This window comes from Semicossyphus pulcher, unplaced genomic scaffold (genome assembly GCF_022749685.1).
Source record: "Semicossyphus pulcher isolate SPU_LCO1_2020_fin unplaced genomic scaffold, fSemPul1.0.p SCAF_15, whole genome shotgun sequence".
In the NCBI taxonomy this organism is placed as follows: Eukaryota; Metazoa; Chordata; class Actinopteri; order Labriformes; family Labridae; genus Semicossyphus; species Semicossyphus pulcher.
The window spans coordinates 26,495,547-26,517,774 of record NW_027211659.1 but is presented as its reverse complement, the minus strand read 5'-3'; the positions used below and the strand labels follow the sequence as shown (position 1 = coordinate 26,517,774).

Sequence of the window (22,228 nt, the reverse complement as noted above, 5' to 3'; positions counted from 1 at the left end):
TGTAACTCTTGATTTTCCTGGCTGACGGTCGCTTTCCTTTTCAGACTGTTCGCTTCATCTGAGCGTCGAGTTTGTTTCTTCTTCTTTGGATTTTCACTTCTTGTTGAAGTTGTATCTGTAGTCATCCATCTTTTCTTTGTTTGTTCAGCCATAGTAGATTACTGTTTACTCGCAACACTTGCAGAGAGCGGAAAAGGAGCCGCTTAGCTCCGCCTACCCTCTCTGGCAGACCAACCACTGCTGGCTGATGGAAAACGCGTCACTAACTGGGCGCTGCTTGAGTCGCCACGGACACCCAGTCCATAATTCTGCATTTGCAAAGGCTTTCATCAGTGGGCCATAGGCTCAATCACCATTGTGTTACCTCATTCGGCGACAGATAGTGACTTAACAGACATTTATTTACATGAAAAGTCTTCGAGATTATCACTTTAACAGTTAAGGCCCAAGGTTATTGTCCAGCTCTTCAGCACCGCCTGGTGTTTGTGGTGTCTGTCCCACCCCTGAACCATCTGAACTTTTAACCTGAGCTTAACATTTTTTAAGCCCTTGGAGACCAGAAAATATTTCCAAACATGCAGCTCTCAGCACAGATTAGACGCTTGGCACCTCACTATAGTTCTGGCGAATGTAAATATGCATTTAAAAACAGTTACTTTTCAACCAGAGGAAAATTATTTCACCCTCATTGTTTGTAGAAAAGTTTTAACCTCTCTGAGCAGCTCACTCAGTATCATGCCCTTACAAACCCGCCTGTTAGGTTGTGTGTTAGTTAGACAACAAAAACATCACAGCAGAAAATACAAAAGAAAGCTGTGTGTTAGAATAGTTAAATAACAGATGACTGATTCATTACCTTGGAGATAATCCTCCGTGGGAACAGTTTGTCGGAGAGGTGAGGGGGCTGGTTCTGCTGGGGGTGTGGCGTGACGGCGTCCGACCAATGGTATTGCTCGGAGACCCCTGGAAAGGCAAAGGAAACAACAATGAAACCTGAAGGTGGCGACCCTGCTGTCTGATCCGGTTCTACTCCTGTTTGCTTTGACTCACCACGCTGCTGCTGGTGTTGCTGGAGTTCTTCAGGTGGTTGTGCAGCAGTTTGGTGGCGCCGTCCTGGAAGGTCTTGGGCAGAGCTCCCAGCAGCATGGTGAACTCTGGGGTGTTGAGCTCGAACAAAGAGATCAGCACCACCTGAGCCGCCTGGAGGAGGCGTAAAACAGCGGGTTAGGATGGAGGACATCAACAGCATAGAAAAAGCTCAGATGGTGTCCTTGGTTCCAGAAGTGCCATGACCTGGTGTCTTTAACAACATTATCACCACAGTGAGGCAGAGGAGCTGTGCTGACATTTTCTGGACATCAAAGAAGCAAAGATGAGCAAATTATTAATTATGTGACAATTTTAAAGATGCAAATTTTCTAGATGCAAAGGTTATAACAGGGCAAAACTATTCTGAAACCATGGACACCAACTGCACAGCGCAATCCTTTGCAGACAAATGAATGCATTAGCCTGTAGAAAGAAACGTTAAAAGGTGAGTCTTCAAAGCCGCATTCAGTGAAAAACTAATGAAGTATTTACAGTAAGTGTTCATTGTTGCTGTGTCAATGTTTCTACATGCAGGTGAGTGAAGATCAAACTTAAGGAGGTCTAAAGAAAGGTCATTAAGAGTGCTGTTGGGTACCAAGGTGGTGGTTTGGTTCATCAGAGGGCATCATACTGTACCGTGACAGAAGCTAAAACTGGCATCAATGTTTGACTCTGGTTTGTATTTGAGGAAAAACAACCATATTTTTATGAAACACATTGTTTTATTCTGGTTTGTTGTTTTGTTTTTAATCTACAGTATATTTACCAGCTGATGTAAAAATAAAAAAGGGTGTTGTTATCGTTGTTTTCTGCTTTTCTGCTGTGTTTATCACAGTCCCTGTGACATCCAACATCATAATGCTACTCTTTGTGCAGTTTGACCAAAGGAACTGTCACTGCCTATATCAGTTAAAAACAAAATCTTTTTGTATATCAAGAACAAATAAGTTTAGTGTTTCGGAGGATTAATTCATTACCACAAAACATAAAATTGCTGTGCTCAAGTGTATAGATGTTTCATTTAGTCTTAGTTGCTTTGGAAAAAAGGAAACATTATGTAACGGAATCATACTCCCAGTTTAGAATACTGTTACCTGGAGCTTTACATAAACATATAACGTATAAGTGTGAAAGTTGAATAACTCTTCTTATGCAAAAATAAGTTGTTAACATGCAGGTGGATGAGAGGCTGTTAATGTGAGTCAGACAAACAAAATGTGTTAGGCACACAGTAGTAACAAAACAGCATTCCTATCAATAAAAACGGCTTAAAAATCCATTCATACAGAGCAACAAGCAAATCCAGTAATTTGGAAAACACAAAGGTTAAACTAAGTCTTTCCTAGTTGCAAAACAAGCTCAATCTGTTTGGTGAGTGAGTGCAAGGCAGGGACTGATTTAAGGTTGTTACAGCATAACAGCTACAGCGTAGATGTAGAGGTGAGTGAAAGATGCCACACTCGAGGTTTCTCTATCTTAAAGGTGTTGGTTAGGCTCCAGGCAGGCGGGGCGTTGCGTGCTTATCGTGTAGTTTTCAGCTGTCGGAGCGGGCTCTATACCTGCTTACACCTGTCTTCCTGGTTGCCCTCAGCGGACAGTAAGGCTGCAGTACTGGACCTGCCAGCTAGCTCCTCGCTCACCCAGTTTTGAAGGGTCTGGGGCACAGTGGCAGGGTAGAATGGGCATTATAGCAAGTTACAGGTCCTTTACCGTCACATATGGAGGCAAATACACTTTTTGGTGACTATTCAAGGATTAAAAGTAAAATTTCCAGGACCATTCCCAACCTATAACTACACAACTGTATTTTTATATTCTTTTAGAGCTTTTTTCAAATCCTAAAAATGAATATTTGTGAAAAAATAGAACATAATAAAAATAATCACAAGTTCCAGTCCTATACGAAACAAATTCAAAATGACCTCCTTCTAATCCATGGATATTCTTGGGATAATTTTGGGATAATGTTGGAATAATAGCTGAATAATGTCGGAATAATGTCTGGATAATGGCAGGATAATGTCTTTATAATGGCGGGATAATGTCTGAATAATGGCAAGATAATGTCTTGATAATGGCGGGATAATGTATGAATAATGGCAGGATAAAGGCAGGTTAATATCTGGATAGTGTCTGGATAATGTCAGGCTAATGCCAGGATAATGTCTGGATAATGTTGGGATAATGTCTGGATAATGTAGGGATAATGCAAGGATAATGTCGGGATAATGCCAGGATAATGTTGGGATATTGTCTGGATAATGACTGGATAATGGCGGGATAATGTCTGAATAATGGCAGGATAAAGTCTTGATAATGTCTGAATAATGGCAGGATAATGTCTTGATAATGGCGGGATAATGTATGAATAATGGCAGGATAATGGCAGGTTAATATCTGGATAATGCCGGGATAATGTCGGGATAATGTTTAGATAATGTCTGGATAATGTCGGGATAATGTCTGGCGAATGCCAGGATAATGTCTGGATAATGTCGGGATAATGCCAGGATAATGTCTGGATAATGCCGGGATAATTTAAGGATAATGTCTGGATAATGTCTTTACTCATGAAAACAAACTCAAGTGAGCTCTCAGCAGCAGACACATATTTATAGTTGTAGATCTATTTCCAGCTGCCTGGAGGTAAACGCCTGTGATCTGAAACTAGGTGAGGATTTGATTCATCGTTCATTTTGAGGAACAGCAGTTGAAAGTCAAACAGAAGGGGACACAGAGGAGAGAACATATGACGTGTATCAGACAAGGGGAAGATAATGGGCCGTTGACCCAAGGCCATCGACGCGGAGAGTGCCTATTATCAAAGTTTACAACAGTTACTAAACAAACAACAACAGCTGAAGAATTCAAGTGATAAAAAAGTGTGCAGGTAAACAAGATGCTGCCAGCTGTATGTTTGTCTTCTGACTAACTGTTAAGATAAATTCCATCTTAATAATGAAACAGACTGTATATTATATGCAGTAGATATTCTACAATCATTCAAAATGAACATCTCAAATCCCAATACTTTGTGTAACTTCACACTTGAAAGTCTCCAATAAGCTAGCTAACATGTTATGTTATGATGACAGTTTATTATGGCACTATTTCCAGTGAAGATTATATCTACACTACTCGGTATTGAAGCAATAAAAGAAACAAAAACAAAGGCTTTAATTTAAAACTAATATGTCCTCTTTTGCTTTAGAGAAGTATTCTTTAATCCAGGCCCTATTTTTTTTAACAAATAATTGGGTATTAATGACTTTTAGATCCAAAAAGACGTGGAACCGCTGCAGTAGACTGCTTGAGCTGGCAGCCAAGAAACTGGCAGTAATGGTTGCAAAGTCATCTTCCAGGACAAATCAGCCTGATCAAAGTGCATCCACTTACAGTACTTGTTTTTACCACTGACAGGTTCAGAGTTTTATAACATTTGAGTGATCGCTTCTGAAATAGGCTTTTAGCTAAATTTAGATTAAGCAGAAACAGCTGTTAGCTATCACTCCTGCTGCCACAGACTCCGTCGACATTGAGAGTTGCTGGTCCACCCTTCCCTTGATCGTTTGTATTGTTTTGTTACTTTGGTGTTTTAAATGAAATGATGAACCTCGAATCAAACACAACACCATATCACTATTGAAGTAACCAATCGAGTCAGCGGTAGACCGGCAACTTCTGTGTTCTGCAAGGTAACATTACTGTTTCTGTCAATGGAGTCTGGTGGCTTTGAAGAGAGTAAAGTTAGGCTAGTTCTGATTAAAGAAAGCAAAAATCAATGTATAACCATTAGTCATTTAAGGACTTAAAATATGAAAGTGGGGCCAGTCTTTAATATCCTCCAATCAGTCCAATTATAACGATTTTAAAGGGAGTGTTAAAAACATAAACTGAATAAATGTACCCTACTTAAAGTAAGAACTAACATAAGTTCAGGTTTGGAGTGTTTAAAGTTTCGTCTTGTCAAACACACTCCCACTGTCCGTGCTAAACAACAGAACGAACAGTTGATGGCCCACCTTCCTGACATCAGAACTCTTTGGTTCTGTGGTCCAGGTGATGATGCGAGACACGGCCAGGCGGGTCTCACTGGAGTTCACAAAGTCCGTCGGGTCCATCTGCCGAGCCAGACACTCGATGTACTTCAAAATGGCCACTTTGACCTAAAGAGAGAAGAAACGTATAATCACATGTCTAATAAAGTCACATCAGTCAACCATCAATCACCTGCCTTACAAATATAATCACCCTCTCTCTTTGGACCTTACCTTGAGATTAGGAGTCTGAGTCTGATCCACGATAAACCTCATCAGGATGTTGAACTGTTGGTCGAACGGGAAGGAGTCCCTGACAAAGATAAAGAAAGAGAAGTGAACTTGGTTTTACGCTCAGACTAAAGGACCTTTAACTCCCTGGAAAAACTTCTTACACACAAGGAGAGACTACTACTCTGTAACATGCACAGACTGGTGAATTAATGGTCTGGAGCTGCTCGATAAATACAAAAGTAATTTCCAATAGTGTGAAATGTCCCCTTATCTACTGGAAATGCACAACAGCCCCTAATCTTGGCTAACCCCTCCCTGTGACCTTTACAGCCATGCCGGTCATTGCAGACCTTGTGATATCCAGAGCCTTCTGGACTTTGGCCTGGACTGAGCCCAGCAGGTCTGCCCCCATCTTCTTCAGCAGCTGAGTGAGCAGGACAAAAAGCCAGTCCTGCAGGTCCTCCCTGTGGACCGTGACGAAGTCCACCAGAGTCTCCAGAAACATGCTGAACACCTGTGTACAATTCAAACATGTATTACAAAACCCTGCTTGATTTGACTGCTCTGTGATTAAACTGCTCTTGTTCAGTCAGTTTTAGCTTCATGCCTGTGATAGTAATGATAAAAACACACTTACTCTCTGTTGTTAAATCCACAGCAAGGCAGACCATGCAACAAGAGACACGCTGTTAGTTTCAGTTAAGTCACAGATACATTGTTTATATTCTTTGCATACCATGCCTACGTCACAGTTACTTGTTACACTTTAGTTCGTGCACTTATTTTACCTTGCTATGTGGATCTGCAAACATCCTTGTGAAGATTTCACACAGTCTCTTCAGCTCCACTCGGCTGCAGTGAACAGAAAACACACAGGAAGTGAGTAAAGCAGAGCTGCGGTCGGCAAAATGCTTCAAACTCTTTCTTTCTGGCCTTTTTATTCCTTTATTGAAAGACACAGGACAGTGGATAGTGTCCGAAACATGGGAAGAGAGAGTGGGGACGGCACGTAGTAGAGGGCCGAGGGTGGGAGGGGAACCAGGGGTCTACAGTTGTTATACTATCCTTTTTTACTGCAGGCAATGGCTCATTGCTGCAGCTGGACAGAATCCGAAATAGGACGAGAATATACCGGTGGATTGTCCAAAAAATCTTCAGGTCTGCAGTCTATATTTCAAACCTGACGATTTTAAACGAGACATGGCATCGGAGGCGGGCGTCCTAGATTGAGGAAGTGTTGTTTAGCGAGCTCCCTGGCCTCCCTGGAGGTTTTCTAGGGCCCACTGGAGAAGCGGAGACATCTTTAGCATGATAAGACTGAGTTTGAAAATTGGCAAATTGCTCCTTTAAGAGTGATGGCTGCTAGCTTTAAGTTGCTGCAAACTAAGCCGACGTTTTATATTTTATTTTATTTGAGTTGGAGTTGGCAGTGGGAGAAACATAGATGTTTCCCCATATGTCAGAATAAACAGTGGTCAGACATAAAGAGATCCAAGTGTCAGGCTGTCTTTCTACTCCAAAACCTGTTAAATGGGCACTGGGGCAATTACTGAAAATACCTTTAACAAGTAGGCACATGACTACTCGCAAATACTGCAAGTGTGGGTAATTGGACGGACAAATTAAAGGGTTTTTCAGCATGGAGTTAACTTAAAACATTTTTCCAACACAAACATTGTCCAGTGCACAGCATGTTCATGCTGTTCTTATGTCTTTAGGGATGGAAGGACGTGATGCTCAAGACTCCCTCGGATGAAGATTGCAGTCAAGAGATATTTTTCTTTTGACCCAAATTTTGTATTTTCGTACAGAGAAATTCAAGCATGTGTGCTTTTATATTCTTGGGCCTCTACTCCTGCAAAGAGCAGCTAGTATAAATGTACACTTTGACATCTCCTTTTTTCTGTTATGCACACAGTAACAGGCATTAAAATTCAGGACCAAATCCCACCTCAGTATTCTTTGGCTCTTGAGGAGGTTCTGCAGGCCCAGCAGGCCTTCCTTCCTCTCTGACCAGTTGGAGCTGGCGCAGTGGTTCAGGATCTCCGCCACGTCCTCCGTCTGGCGCAGGTAATGGGGAATGCCTCCGTTCCTCGAGCCATATGAGCGCTCTGAGCAGGCACTGGACGCATCGCTGTTGGCATCGTCATCAGAGTACATCCCGGGTGATTCGTACCTCCTCCTCATCGGCTTCCTCTGTTGGAGAAAGAAAATGTGAAGGAAATGAGAGACACACAGTTTGACACCTGAACGTTAACCAAGCTCTGCAGGTAATGTGCTAATAGGGCAAATAAAGTCAGCCATGAGTAACAGTCTTTGACAGCTTAAAGGTCGCCAGTAGCATCAGGAAGCCATGCAGCTTTCTGTACTATCATGTGAAACGAACACTTCCTGTTTTGTTCTGAAGACTTTTACAGAGGAATTACAGTATTTTTAAGCCTGGGCACTAATTTAGCATATTAAGGACTAAATGACAAACAGGTACAACACGTTTTGGAAGTACTAATGTAGATCGCTTTAGCAGGCACCAGAAAATCTGGCCCCAATGTAACCCTCGCAGGCAAATGTGTGCAGTGCATTAGTGCGTGAGTCTGTGAGGGTTTGGGAACTGCATAAAAACGGGGAATGGGACACGCTATCATGGCATTGCACGTTGCTTGGAAACAAGATGCGCCATTAAATAATTCTAAAAGAGCTGATCTCCAGTATGTAATTGTGGCTCTTGCATTATAGTGTTTGAATATTTTAGCAAACTGTCAAAAGTCAGAAAGGTGTTAATGTTAATCCTTTGCCAATATTTAACAGAAAAACAAACATCTAGATAAACTTATTTATGGTTGTCCCCGTCATCGTCCATGCTCGCTTTGTTTACGTTTGTTTTTTTGTTCAAACTTTATTGAATACTTCTTCAGTATACGAACATTTGTTTACATTTAGTGGGGGGCCGGACAATCAAGTTCTTCACATCACCAAGCTCACAACAAAGTCTGGGTAAGTCCCGCAGGAAAGTCTGCAGATATGCGGACTCGTGGAAAGTGTACAATTTGATGTTGGAAAGTCTGCATCAGAGCCCTCGCGCACTTGGTGATTTGACGGTGGGACAGCAATAAGCACTCACACACTTACGAGCCTCAAAGTCTGTGAGTGTGGAGATTGGCGTTTGGCTATTAAGACCTTGAACTATGTAAAATTAGGGCACAGGTTAAAAATACAAGAATTCCTCTTCAGGTTTAAAGGTAAAATTGATAGATAATCCGCTGTAGTATGCTTCTCCTCCGTAAAAAAGAAATAACAAAACTTTCTTTTTGTCATCAAAAGCCAGTCAAGCAGTGCCACAGGTAAGCAAAGGTCTTGACTACAAATGCAATGCAGTGGGGGACACTTCAAACATGTAGAGCATACTAACTCTCATGGAAAAGATAAAGAAACATGTGAATAATGTACCAAGATGATGACATTCAACACATTATCACAATGAGAAAAGAGGACTTTGCTGGGTACCATAAATGCCAACAACTGGGATGCGATGGACAAACATTCACGTTAAAATAAAAAGAATAAAAAGAATAAAAAGAGGGGTGGGGGGGTGTCATGAGCCAATATAATGAGTCAAGCTGCATCATTGATTTCCGGACTTGATTAGTGCGTGATGGCATGGATATACGGACAGAAGGGAAAATGACCAACTACCTTATTCCTGGAGTCTCCTAACAGCTGAAATGGTAACAAACAACCGAGAGGGAAAGAGGAGAGAGGGCAGGTTTAAAGGGGGACAAAGAACAAGCACAGTCCTTCTGCGTGTGTCAAAGAGGACAAAACAAGACAATAAACATTTCAACTAGTTTTTGGGAAAGGTTAAGATGCTCTAACTAAAAGGTCAGAAGAAAGAACACATAGACATTTGGATATGACCCTTAGGCATGAAGCCATTTTTATCTGTGAACATACATGCGTCCTCAGGTATCAGAACAACAATACAAACAGGTTAAATGACACCTGCATGCCTCTGTGACTTTTTTAAGTATCTTAAACTAGCATATAAAAGAAATTAAGATTGTTGACTAGATTGTTTGCCACCTCGATGTCACTCATTGGTCTGTAGACAACTGTTTTGAAGCCTTGAGATTTTGACCGTGTCCATGTCCTTGTTTTTTGGAGCCAGAAGTGACCATATTCGGTCGGGAGGCTGGAGCGGGAGAAGAGCGACTGGTTGAATTCTGCATTCTGTTAATGGCCAGCAGGGGGCGACTCAACTGGTTGTCATATTGTATTGGATTTTCTGATGAGTTCATGGTCTCAAATGCTAGTTTCAAGTCTTCTTCAAAACAGAATGATGTTGTTTTTTTAGGTTATGGTTCCATTTAAAGTATAATAGACAAAAAAAGCAGGGTATGCTTTAGGGCGATTACCTTGCGACTGACAAGTTGTTGTTTTTTTTTGTAAGAACATTTTGTGTAAATCCTGTTTTTGGTATACTTTATACTAAAGTGCACATATTCTCTATTAATTAGCTGTTATTAGCATGCATTTGAGTAGCATATTGGCTATTTATTAGTCATTATAAAGCACTTATTAACACCTTATTCTGCAGGAGCATATTCTACAACTACTAAGGCATTAACTAAGGGTTTAGAGCCAGTATGCTACTAAATGCACTCTAATAAGCAACTAATTAATAGTGAATATGTGAACCTTAATATAAAGTATTAACCTGTTTTTAACTAACCCAAAATAGCACCCCAGTAAATGTGAATTAAAGATACCCCTTAAGAACCAAGTAAATGCTAACACTTGCTGATAACTTCGTGTTTGCTAACCCCTTGCTCCCCTCCAGCTCCACTTTCTCACGCAAATAATGCCTCAAGGCTTTAAAACAAAAACAAATGGGTTTGGCTACATCCATGATTTATGTTCAGTAAAGTATGTTCTTCAGCTAGTTTTAGTAACACTGTTTGCTACATATCTAACAGTGCTGACTGAAATGTTTACTGTGAAAACAAAGCAGGCAAGAGGACAATTTGAATATGTTTCTCCTTTAAAGTCAAGACTCTTTATGAGGGCAGAAAAAACAAGGCTTTTTAAGACTAAGATCTGCAACTTCTCTGCTTCAGTTAGCAGGTATAGGGCACTTTAGTAATGAGGCCACTTTGCAATTATCGTAAAACTCGGTGTATAAGACTTATAATACTATTTTTTTCATCTGAAAAGTGGACTGCGTCCTCCACACTGGTGCGACCAATGTACCATTTTATTGTGTTACGGTATTTTACCCAGACGATGGCGCTATAATCTAGCTAACGCTTTGTCACAGACATGCCCCGTCATGATCTGTCAGTGCAGCCGCCTCCCTCACAAGAATCAGCTGTAGCTGAGCTCAACTACAGCACCGGTAGCTAGCAGGATTGCAAACTCAACATGGTGAAAAGAGATGGTCGGCTATAATTTGTGTTTTGAATGTTTTTCAAATGAAAATAAATTGAAAAAGAGTTGACATAACATTTTTATTAATAAAAAGCTATAGAAAACCTTTTTTCCCTCTAGGTTACGCCCAAAAACAGACTGCGTCTTAGAATCTGGTGTGATTTATGTTCCAGATTTTACGGTAAGTCAACTAATTCCATCACAATATCTGCATATCTGAATATTTTGGCTAGAGCCTGATTTATCCACAATCCCCTCTTGTTAAGAGCCGTCTCCTCTGAAGAGACTGAAGTGAAGCTACTTACCAGAGCGTCAGCAACAGCTGCCTCCACCTCAGTGCCGGTGTTAAGGACCCTCATGGCGTTGACTGACGCAGAGATTCTTGCTTGGTGAATCAAACCGTATCGGTCTAGAGAGGAAGTGGGGAAACAAAAAGGCAAAAGAAGATGATGAGTGACGCTTGGAAAGAAAGTCAGTGTGGCCACTGTCACTTACCTGAAAAGACAAAAGGAAAGGAAGATTTTTATTGTGGCAGCCACACTACAAAGTTTCCTTCGGACACATTTGAATATTAAGAAATAAAATGGAAATGAATACGCTGAAAAGACACCAAGAGAGGAATATAGCCTCAAGTCTCCAACCACCAAAAGCTTAATGAATAAAGGATACATGTCACAACAGAAAACAAATAGAGGATGATCAGGACCAGGCGCAGGCAGAGATGAAGACTATAAAAATATTCACCAAATTAAACCCAAAATTCACAAAGTTCAAAATATGAAAAGTGGCAAATAATAACGATTAAAGCTGAAACACTGGACCAATAAAAAAAGGCTTCAGATCATGATTCCACAGAATACACAGCTACGATGAAAAAGTATGATAAGGCACTTAAGAAGCAAAATGGTGATTAATGGACAAACAGATGACAACTAAATGTTTCATTTAACAAACACAACTTCCTCTTACCGTTCCTGTTTTCTAAAACACTGAATACAACTGAAACATAACGTAATGGAAGCGGCCTGCGGTCACATCACTTAACGCAATGACAGAAGCATGCTGATTCAAAAGGCAAGGCTGCCTCTACGACAGGGAGTTTTTATCAATGAGCGACTGGGCGAGTTGGGTGGTTTCTGAGCATGCAGGTCACCTGACTGGCCGTGGGGGTCGGCTGTGGAGAGAGCGCTGGTTGAACGGGAGTGACGTCGGGAGGCTGCAGGGGACAGGAGAGGTGGGCGACATCGGGACCGTGAGGGTTAGTGACACACACTACATGTCTAACAGCGACCTCTGAGGTAAGACTCAGGAGCCATTTAAAACGGCTGCACCTAGCGTCCTACAATTAATAACTTAATTAATTTGTTATTTCATCAATTCTTCTGATTTTGTCATGTTTTTAATTTGTCAAAATCTTCAGGAACGTTTACACTGGACCTAAACTCACAATAAATTCCACCACTTCGTCCCTCATGACAAATAGGAAATCAAGAAATATGTTAAGGGGAAAAAACGTGTCACTGCTTTGAATAAATGTAGAATAAATAAGATACAACAATTTAATACTTAATACTAATAATTCAACAATGAATGAGCAGTCATCTGTCTGCTGCTGTTCAATACGTACGTTATATAATTGGTGTTTTAAATCAAAATACCACAAAACATGATTGAGGTTATGATTCTTTCATTAATCTATGTGTGGGGAAGGAATCTATGTCAAATATGGAATGGATTTAGTTATATTTAAAACAGAATAAATACTACTTCAATGACCACACAGAATTCGTACGCAAAGAAAAATCACTGCTTCAGAGATACACCTTTTAGCTAAGGTTGATTTTTCTTCTTGAGACCAAAAGAAGCCCTTAAATCAGCGTCTTCAAAGCTACCAAACTCTGTTGATTAAAAACAACACGGGCGCTGCTGGTCTACCTCTCCTTCCTCTTTAAAACACTAAAGTCACAAAACTAACAAACCGTGCAAAGAGTATATCAAAAACTGAGAATGGCTTCCAACCGAAGAAATCTCCTGGATGAATTAAAACACTTTTTATAGCTACCAACTTTTTTAAACCCCATAATAGGTGACATAAGTGGTCACACGTCTTGTGTAATATTTAATAATAAACCTATAAGACAAGGCACTCAGACCTAGAATCACAACATTTGTACACAGATTAAAACAGTCCAAAATGAAGAAGGTACATTTCAAGATGGTAGCCTAAAGAAAAAAATATATTGTATCCCCACAAAGACCTAAAATCTCCCCTAAAACCAGAAAGACACAGTTAGTGCATGCACAGCCAGAAGTAGAATAGCAAGAAGACACTACAAGGACGGCCTATGTTTCTGGTTTCGGACACTTCCTGTGACACAACACAGCGATACTCACCCAGAGGAGTGAAGCCCCGAGCGGGGCTGGTGTCGCGGCTGCTCTCACGACTTGTGTCGCGACTGCAGCCCTGACTCATGCTGGGACGGGGAATGCGGCTCCGGGCTAGCGTGCGGTAGGGAAGAGCAGCAGGAAGAAGAGCTTTACCACACAGGCTGGCTGTCAGGACAACAAGTTAGGTGGGAATGTCAGTGTGCATTCATGGGGGAACGTGGGTCAGAAATTAGGAAAAGAAAAAGGGAAGAGAGGAAGAAGAAGACTGAAAGTGTAAAGCTCTGCAGAATGTACTGCATCTCCAGGATGCTACTTTCATTACAAACAGTTAACTTTGTTCCCTGCTTACGTTGATAGTAAAATAAAGGCAGAGATAAGATTATGAATGTGCTCACAATATTTCTTGCAAATGCATATGCCTAAGTGACGTACAGATAATATAGTGACTGCAGCTGTTGCCAAAACATAAAGGGAGATAAAGACTGACTGGAGAAATAAGAAGATGAAGAGGAGCAGAAACAGGGTCACAGTAAAACAGAGAAGAAGCAGTATCAAAATGCTGGGTGAGTGAGTGAGTTGGTAAAACAGCATTAGTTAGATAGAGCAACTCAAGCTTCTGTAAATGTGTTACAAAGGTTAGACTCATAAAACAAGGATTACAGGGTTTGAAACTTAGATACTAAGAAAGACACACATCGAAATGTGTTCAAAGCAGCAGTAACAGAGGAGCATGAGCTACAGATGTCCCCTTATTATCAAAACAAACCTGTAATCATACAACATACTCGCTAACAGACCATAGACTCTGTTCAAATAGAGGCTAATGCAAAAGTGGCTGCATTTTGTCTAACGGCCTGCAGGGGGCGACTCCACTGGTTGCAAAATGAAGTCTGACTTCACCCAACTTTTCATCTGATTTATCACCTCAGTAAAAAACCTACTAATGAGTTTATGGTCTCAATCTCTAGTTTCAAGTCTATTACAATACATCATGATGTTTATTTTGTAAATGATGGTCCCTTTTGGGCTAAAAGAAAAGATAAAACAGAGTATGCTTTTTAGGGTGTGGCTAGAATAACTGACCAGTTGTTACCAGAAAAGAGGCGTGGCAATGCACATCAAAGATATTTTCCAAGCGTAGTCACTTCTGGCTTCAAAAAACAAAGATGGCGACGCCATGATGCCTAACTCTGGGCTTCAAAGCAGTAATCGACAAACTGGTGGCTGACTTCCTGTATACAGTCTAAGCTACAGACGAAGTGAATGAAAATGATGGATCTGCAAATCAACAGAAAGTCTTATATTGTCTCTTACTGAAACAACTTTTGAACGTCACTTAAAGACACAAAAAGCAGCCAGTCTATTAAAGAAGACAGGAAGACGAGGAAAAGATTATCTGTCAGCAGAGGTTTGACTCTGCATGAATGCGTGGATCTCTCTAGATACTCATAGGGTCAGATCATCACACACCTGTGCAAAATTAGCCACGCACGCTACACCATCCTGATGCTGTTGATTACAAAAGAGTAACAATCCATCTTCTTTATACTCGACATGATTTCACAGTCCTCATAGTTTTAGCCTCATTTTCAAGACAGAATAAAGATGTTTAGAGGAAGATACTCAAACTACCAGGACACACACAGCCACCACTCCCTCTCAACCAATCACAGGTAAGAATAGGTCTGAACGATGCTTGACGTGTGACGGTTTTATCATGATGAAAAGTTAAAATTGGACACGGTTATCTTTGTGATGTCAGTATCAGAGCTTGAATAAGCAACAGCTCTTTGAGATGGACAATGAAAATCTGTTTCCAAAGTTTATCTTCAGTTCAGATAGGAAAGTCCAGTTTCACTTGTTTTCGACAGAATGTGTGTGGACATATCACACGTCACTTATCAGTACATATGCTCATGTTCGTTATGGTTATGAGCACACATGTGTTGTCAATTTACACCCTCAAAGCCCATCTGTTCACCACGGCCTTTGGACTAGAAGTCACCACCTTCCCCTCTTTTCAGTGCTGAGTTTATTTACCTCTTTCTGCCTTATTTGTTTGCTTGTTTTGTTCTGTTGTCTGTTCGTTATTCACTCTGTAGAGCGGCCTTGGGTCACATGAAAGGCGCTTTAGAAGTCGAAGTTATTATTATTATTCAGTGATGTGGAGCGTCCACATTTGAGAAGGGTGGATTTGACAAGAAACTGATTAATAAAAGAACACTGTTTTTCCTGCATCATGAAAGAAAACGGTGATGTCTGTAGCCGTATATAACGTCGACAGAGTTTTCAGTCCTATTTGTAACTCTTAGTCAAGTGAGGATGTTTGAAAAACGGAAAAACAATTCAACAACGGAGACAAAAACACAACAAAAGTGGCGTCAATAAGCCATAAATTAAGATATCGAGCATAAAACTTATGTATGATATAAATGTAGATTCATATTTAGGAATATAAAATTAATCAACTCATATTTTAACACCTATATTCAAAAATGTTTAAAATAGAGGAGAATAACAAGAAAGGGTATTTTCATGTAAAAATTGGCAACAAAAACAACATTCTGACGTGACAGTGATCCAAACAGGATCATAAGTTTGTCATAATAAAACTTTTCCGCATGGATCAAGTGTGCAGACTGAATAATTTAAAACTGCATAAGAGAAGTATCTGTCTAAAGAAGTGTACATCATAGGTAAGCTGTGACTCAGAAATTATATAACAATAATCAGTAGTCCTGTAGTGTGACTAGTGTGTGCTGGAGTCCTGTTCTTACCGAGGCCCATGCGGCTGGGGCTCGTCTCGCGGCTGCAGCCCTGGCTGCGAGGGATCCTGCTGCGCTTGTCCGCTGGCGTGCTGGACGCCGACACCGTGGCTCGAGTGACCCGGCCGTAGCCGCTGCTGTGGCCAAGGAGCTTGCCCGGGGAGCTGGAGCGACTGCCGGCTGTCGGGAGAGGGAAGACAAACACAAAAACATGCAACACACTTAGACAACACTCAGAGAGGCTTAGAAACTGTCTGGGATACTGCAGGGAGTGGTGCAACTTTTACTAACATGCTTAGACTGAGTCGAATCTCAAAGACCCAATGCTGTTTTATTCAGTTTTATTTGAAGTTGAATACTCTTTAAGCGGCAACACAGAAGTCAGAGGCAAAGACAGATTAAAAAGGAATTCTTGTATTCTTGAACCAGGTTCCTACTTTCTGCACGTTTGGGTTTACATGACAACATGAAACACGGTTTGCTCCAGTAGATAGCATCAGTGGGTAGTTGCATAACTGGCTGCAATAAAATCACTGCGTCCAACAAAAATGCTTGTTTTTGACATTTACAGACTCAGATTTAAAATACTAATAATATATAATAATAAAGACATAGAGCCTTTTGTTAAAGTGATGATACAGATACAGCTGTTGCAAAGCTCTCTTCTAGGCTCTTAAGCTCCTGTAACAGTAAGATTTCCTCACCGAAGATGGGAGTTATTGATCTACCACGGCCTCAGTCTCTTAGTTTTTATTCTTGATAGTCATTGGTGTTTTAAATAGTTGGTTTGGATCCAACACGATATTTGTGTTAACACAAACACAGTGACTAGTTTGAAGCAGAAGCCCAGCAACTCCAATGCTCTGCATGGTTTTTGTCAGTGAAGTCTGGTGGCTTTGAAAAGAGAGCGCGATGTAGTGTCTGTCTAACTCTCTAAAACAAAGGTCCATCTCTGTCGGGATCCTTTCTATGAGGCTGTAAAACACTTCAGTGACAAAAACAAGCACTTTTAGGGGACGCAGATGTGTGCTTGAAAAAAAACTAATTGTGGCAAAAAGTCTGCACTTTTATTTTGAAGGACACAGGTGCATACATTTACTTGATGAGTCGACAGTAGCTGCATTTATGTTGCACTTTTTAAATTTATTTCTGTTGGAAAAATTTTGGTTGACTATGATGCTGTGATGTTTTGTTCCATCTCCAAACTGCAACATTTTTTATTAAATAAATTTGAGTGAGTGAGAAGTTTGGGTGGCGACTTGTCATTAAGGATGTGGTGGTGGGTGCTGAGGCGAGGCCAGGTGAAAACCACTGCTCTTAAAGATTATAGCCTGTTTCACACCTGCCAGCTGAAGCTACCTACTAGAGCAACAGTGATGCACACTTACTTACTGTGTACCTATTAGTCTTTTAGACCCCAGAATATAAAACAATAGAGGCCAGGTTTAAAAGGACCTGAACACCTCTTTAAAAAGGAGGAATGAACTAACACAGATGTAACACACACGGGGTGGGGAAGGGTTGGATTAACGTTCTAACTGTGGGGAAACATTAACTGGAGTCACCAATGGGAACATTCAACACCATGAAAACAACAGTGAAAAAAAGACAACACAACAAAATGGCTGACGGCACATATTTCCAATCCAAACGGTTTGTCAAACTGTGGAGGGAACAGAAACAAAGAGATGAGCATGCTGCGACTGTACGTGGTGAAACAAATAATGAAGCTTAGAGGATGGGACGCGTGCAGACATCTGTGCATGAGAGGGGGCGGGGCTAAGGGGAGGAGGCGTCTGGCTTGTGATTGGATGAAGCTGAGGCCTTACCACTGATGGGATTGGCTGATCTGGATCCTGGGTGATGGAAGCAATAGGCAGGACAGGGTGAAGATCAAGAACGGTCAAAATGAGACAGAAGGGGTTACTGATTTTACCCAGCATGCTCTCTGGATGGCTGAAGCTGTGTACTGATCACTGACATATCTCCAGAATATACAGCTCAACACACACTTATAAATCTAAAACACAAGCACACATACTGTGCATGCATGTCGGCACAGCTGCACAAATACACAAGATTTGTGAGAGTTTTTTAAGGAGACGTAGCGCATGAGAAACATCGCACACATACATAAACAACAAAGCGTCTCGTATGATCTCAAAGCCGACAGAGATCATACTGAAATATGAGAGACACAGAATGGCATGTATGCACATTTACAGCTGAATGATTAGATTGCTATTCTGATTTAAATCAACGTGCCCCGTCGAGAGCATGTGTGGGGGGTGTGTGTACATACGCTGGGACTGTGAGACGACTTTGGCTCGGCTGCGACCTCTACTGTCCACCACGGAGGTGCTGGCCCCGCCCACGCTGCCCGAGCTTTGTCTCCGGGTACGAACACGACCTGAAAGGAAGCCACAACAGAGGCAGCAAGAGTTAAATCCACTTAAATTACTCTATGAGTTAACCCCAACCCTGGATAGGAAACTCTGGGGAGACAGAATGACGAAGACCTGGATGACGGGATAGAAACCCCCCCTGGAAACACACAGGAGGGAAACAGACAAACCTGGGTCCATTCGAATTTGCAAAAAATCCCCACAATGCTTGTAATCCACAACCTTGAAGTGTGCCCTAAAAGCAGAGCTGTGCTAGTGTTAGCTTAGACTTAAACCACAGAAAAGCACAAGTTAAAACTTTGGCAGGCGACTTTGTATGCAAGAGCATTGGTACTACTGAGTGCTGCCGTAAACTGCATCATCTGGCGGAGGCCAGGGAGCTTGCTAAACTACACTTCCCCAATCTAGGACGCCAGCCTCTGATGTCAATCATCAGGTTTGAAATGTACAGTTTTTTTTTCCACTGGTATATTTTCGTCGTATTTCTGATTCTGTCCCGCTCTGAGCCGTTGCCTGCAGCGAAAACAGTAGTATTTCACTCCAGCGTCTCTCGCTGGGCCGTTCCTTTCAGATGGAGGGGCGCAATGCATGCTGGGTGTTGTAGGAATGCAGAATGGGCGAAACCACAAGCTGTTTGTACAACTTTCTCCACAGCTATGGCGCCAATTTCAAATATTACCGCTTCTATCGATTACAGAGAGCACTTTTTCCAGCGGTGAGTTTCTCCGTTAAGAAAATTTCCACAAATTCAAGAGAAAATGCATCTCAAATAAATTGCCTGCCACGGCTTTAAGTGACTTTTAGGCACTTGTACCACATCCCCCTAAGGTGAGAAATCTTAGCAAACTCTCTGACCCAGGTCATGAAGAAGACAAACAAACATTAAACATCATTTAAAGCTGCCTACACAAGGTCAACCCAAAGACATACATGATAACCTTACCCCAAGGAACACTAAAATATCTTTCTATCTAATGTCATGTTTTAAATGTCAACATAAGTAAATCCGATTTGAGAGTGTTTGAGTTTGGTCAGACTGTAGTTACACATTTGCTATCCAAAACTACTTCCTCTTCCCACTCTCACTTCCACAGCACCATTAAAAATGTGAGGTGTGATAAAAATGCGGGCTGCTCTAACCAGAGCGAGTCCATTAAAAAACTTCATGATAAGATGGGGGCAAAACCTATCTCACCTAAGACATCTAGAGCATCCGGTTGCACAACAAGCTACGAATAGTGCCTGGAAAATGTATTTAAAATTTAAAATGTATTAGGTGAGCCATTTGAGCCGGCGGTGCTCTCAGGTATGCAGCTACACAGTTTTAGACCGCTGCTAAAGCACCAACAGCTTATTGTTACTGAAGTCTGTTTGCGCGGTGACGCACCGGCCTCGTCCTCCGCTCCGGTAAGGCCGATCCTTTTGTTTGAGTTGTGGATCTCAATAAAGAAGCAAAAATTAAAAGGAAAAGTTTTGAGCGAGTAAAACACAAACGCATATCCTGTAAAAGCACCAGGAAGGAGGAAAGGATTGCTCTTTTAAAAAGTAAAAGTTTCCTTGAGGTAGAGTGGAAGTGTCAGTCTAGGATCACACTGTGCGCAACAGCCTCCTTCAGTTAAGGATCAACGGTATTGTGACAAAAAAATAAGCCTAAGTTCATTTGCATTAAAATTCTGGAATGAAATGAGCGATTTCAACTGGCCAAATACGGGCTAAATGTTGGCTATTGCTGTCAGAAATGTAGGTCGCTTGCGACCATGACAGGTTTTCTATTATTAAGAAATATTATTCATATAAGAAAGATGGAGTTTGTGATTTTAGAGAAAGATAAAATCAAAAACCAAACAAATAAACCCTCCCTTCAGTCCTCCAGACGCTCCACGCCTGATTTTATATTGCGAATATAATTAATAACAAGAAATATAGTTAAATCCAGAGTGTCTGCTGCCTGAGGGAAAGTTAGCCACAAAGAAAGCCATTTTCATCACTATCATGGTGCAGCATGTTGGACTAGAATCACAAACCCATCTTTAAGGTGAGAACAGTCAGTAAAAACGTACTTTCCTCATTATAACTCACTCGATAACTTCCGGTAAGCTGAAGACAGGCTTTATTTGTTTGGATTGTTAACCCTGCTTTGACTTGTTCATGACTGACATGAAAAAATTGATGAGACAAGTCTCATTCAAATTCATGCCATATCGTACACACAGCAGAACGGTCCAACCCAGAGGACACTCCTCCTGACAAAGGGATGTTAAAGCTCTGGTCGGAGGTTAAATTTGGCACTTGTTTTTAGTTTATAAAAGGCTGCAGGGCACCGACTGCTTCAACAGCGCCTCAATTTCTGTGAAAGAAGAAGAAACTGTTTCTACCAACTAAACAGAAACTAGGACTGTGTGACATAGAACAGTGTGAGACAATGAGTTCAGACTTGATTGCTGTGTAAGTAACAGAGTTGATGGAAACAACTGTTAGGATTAAAGTCGGGAAATCCATGCAGACAGTCCATGCAGAGTTCCACATAAGTGACGACCACTGGGGGATCAAGAGAGGAAAAGAGTGCACGGATGGAGAGACAAAGGATGTTAATGTGTAGCCCGGGACATCTGACAGAAAGACACACTCACACACCTTCACTCTCTTGTGCCAGTTGCACAAATACACACGTACAGGCACACAGACAGACACACAAGTCTTACCATCACTTTTACCCGGAGTGCCATCTTTTGGGCATTAAAGAAAGGCGGTGCAGCAGCGAGTGGGAGGAGAGGTGTAGAGTGAGACATTAGTAGCAATTGAAGCAGGAGAAGAGTGAGTGAGTGGGTAAGCAAGGGGCCTCATCATCATTAGTAACGGACATTAACGAGCTTTGGGGACTCATTGGAGAAGAGACGCAAAGGTTTCTGCATGGCAAAAAGATCACAGAATTTCAGAGAGTTGGCATCAGTCACGGGCATTTCAGGGATGCTTAGCCTCATCAAATTATATTTTCAAAAAGTCAATGTTGGATTTAAACAGTTCCTGCTGATGGAGCAGCCTAATGACAACATCAGCAGCCGTTAATAACCCCAGTCAGGCCCATAAAAGCCAGTGAGTACAGGAGAAAATGTTTTAATACTCCATCATCATGGGAGAGTGACTGCTTCAACGGGCCTCTGAAAAATGTCTGTAAATAGCTGCTCAGTCTGAACCTCGTTCTAATGCTAAACTCCAGTGTTTATTCTCAGGGTTCATGTCGTTCCTTGAGGAGGAATTAAAGTATTTTTTAAACCTGGGTGAAAGTAAAAAAAAAGATCCAGTAAATTGCTTCTACCAGCAGGTGAGAAACGGGCTGTAACGGCTGCAGTGCAATCTTACCGGGAAAATGTGCCACATCACAATACGTCCAGGAAAATCAATAATCCGGCTCCTCTCCCACTGAAAGAATTTATCACTGCGCTCAAACAATGGGAGGACAACTAGGAACACCTACAGAGGTGACCTGCTGAGTGTGGCAGATCAGCTTTCTCTGTCAGAGCTACAAAGTTTAGGAACTCTAAGTTATATAAGAGAGTGCTGCAGCTTTAATGTTTGTAAATGAAATCATGGCTAAAATCAACCCAATCATGTACCCATCACACCTAAACACAAACAGCTGTTGTGTTTTAATGTCTTGAAATGTTGTTGTTGTAAATGTGAATATGTTCTGTCTGGTAATTCTTTTTTTTTTACTTGTAATTTTTTTGTTATTCTCTGTTTCCTGCCCAGGGACTACTGATGCAAATTAGCTGATAGCTAACTCTGGTGCAGCTAAGAAGATGTGCATTGTCCCTGTCAAATAAACAAATACAATTGAATTGAAAATTACAGGTATAAAGAGATAAAGAGTTAAAGAGTAAGATGCTCT

General features: G+C 41.3%; 1 protein-coding gene across 1 annotated transcript in view; it reads right to left on the bottom strand.

Annotated features, from left to right (window-relative positions):
* clasp1a (cytoplasmic linker associated protein 1a) overlaps positions 1 to 22,228 on the bottom strand; it is a 103,405-nt gene that overhangs the window by 15,166 nt on the left and 66,011 nt on the right. Inside the window, exons 19-32 of the mRNA XM_069663126.1 lie at positions 21,042 to 21,065; positions 18,237 to 18,344; positions 15,947 to 16,114; positions 13,176 to 13,280; positions 11,935 to 11,997; positions 11,087 to 11,190; positions 9,051 to 9,074; positions 7,312 to 7,556; positions 6,149 to 6,212; positions 5,711 to 5,874; positions 5,361 to 5,439; positions 5,112 to 5,255; positions 1,051 to 1,200; positions 857 to 963 (exon numbers count right to left, since the gene is read on the bottom strand). Coding sequence (XP_069519227.1) covers positions 857 to 963; positions 1,051 to 1,200; positions 5,112 to 5,255; positions 5,361 to 5,439; positions 5,711 to 5,874; positions 6,149 to 6,212; positions 7,312 to 7,556; positions 9,051 to 9,074; positions 11,087 to 11,190; positions 11,935 to 11,997; positions 13,176 to 13,280; positions 15,947 to 16,114; positions 18,237 to 18,344; positions 21,042 to 21,065 — 1,549 coding nt within the window. The remainder of the gene's footprint in view (positions 1 to 856; positions 964 to 1,050; positions 1,201 to 5,111; positions 5,256 to 5,360; positions 5,440 to 5,710; positions 5,875 to 6,148; positions 6,213 to 7,311; positions 7,557 to 9,050; positions 9,075 to 11,086; positions 11,191 to 11,934; positions 11,998 to 13,175; positions 13,281 to 15,946; positions 16,115 to 18,236; positions 18,345 to 21,041; positions 21,066 to 22,228) is intronic.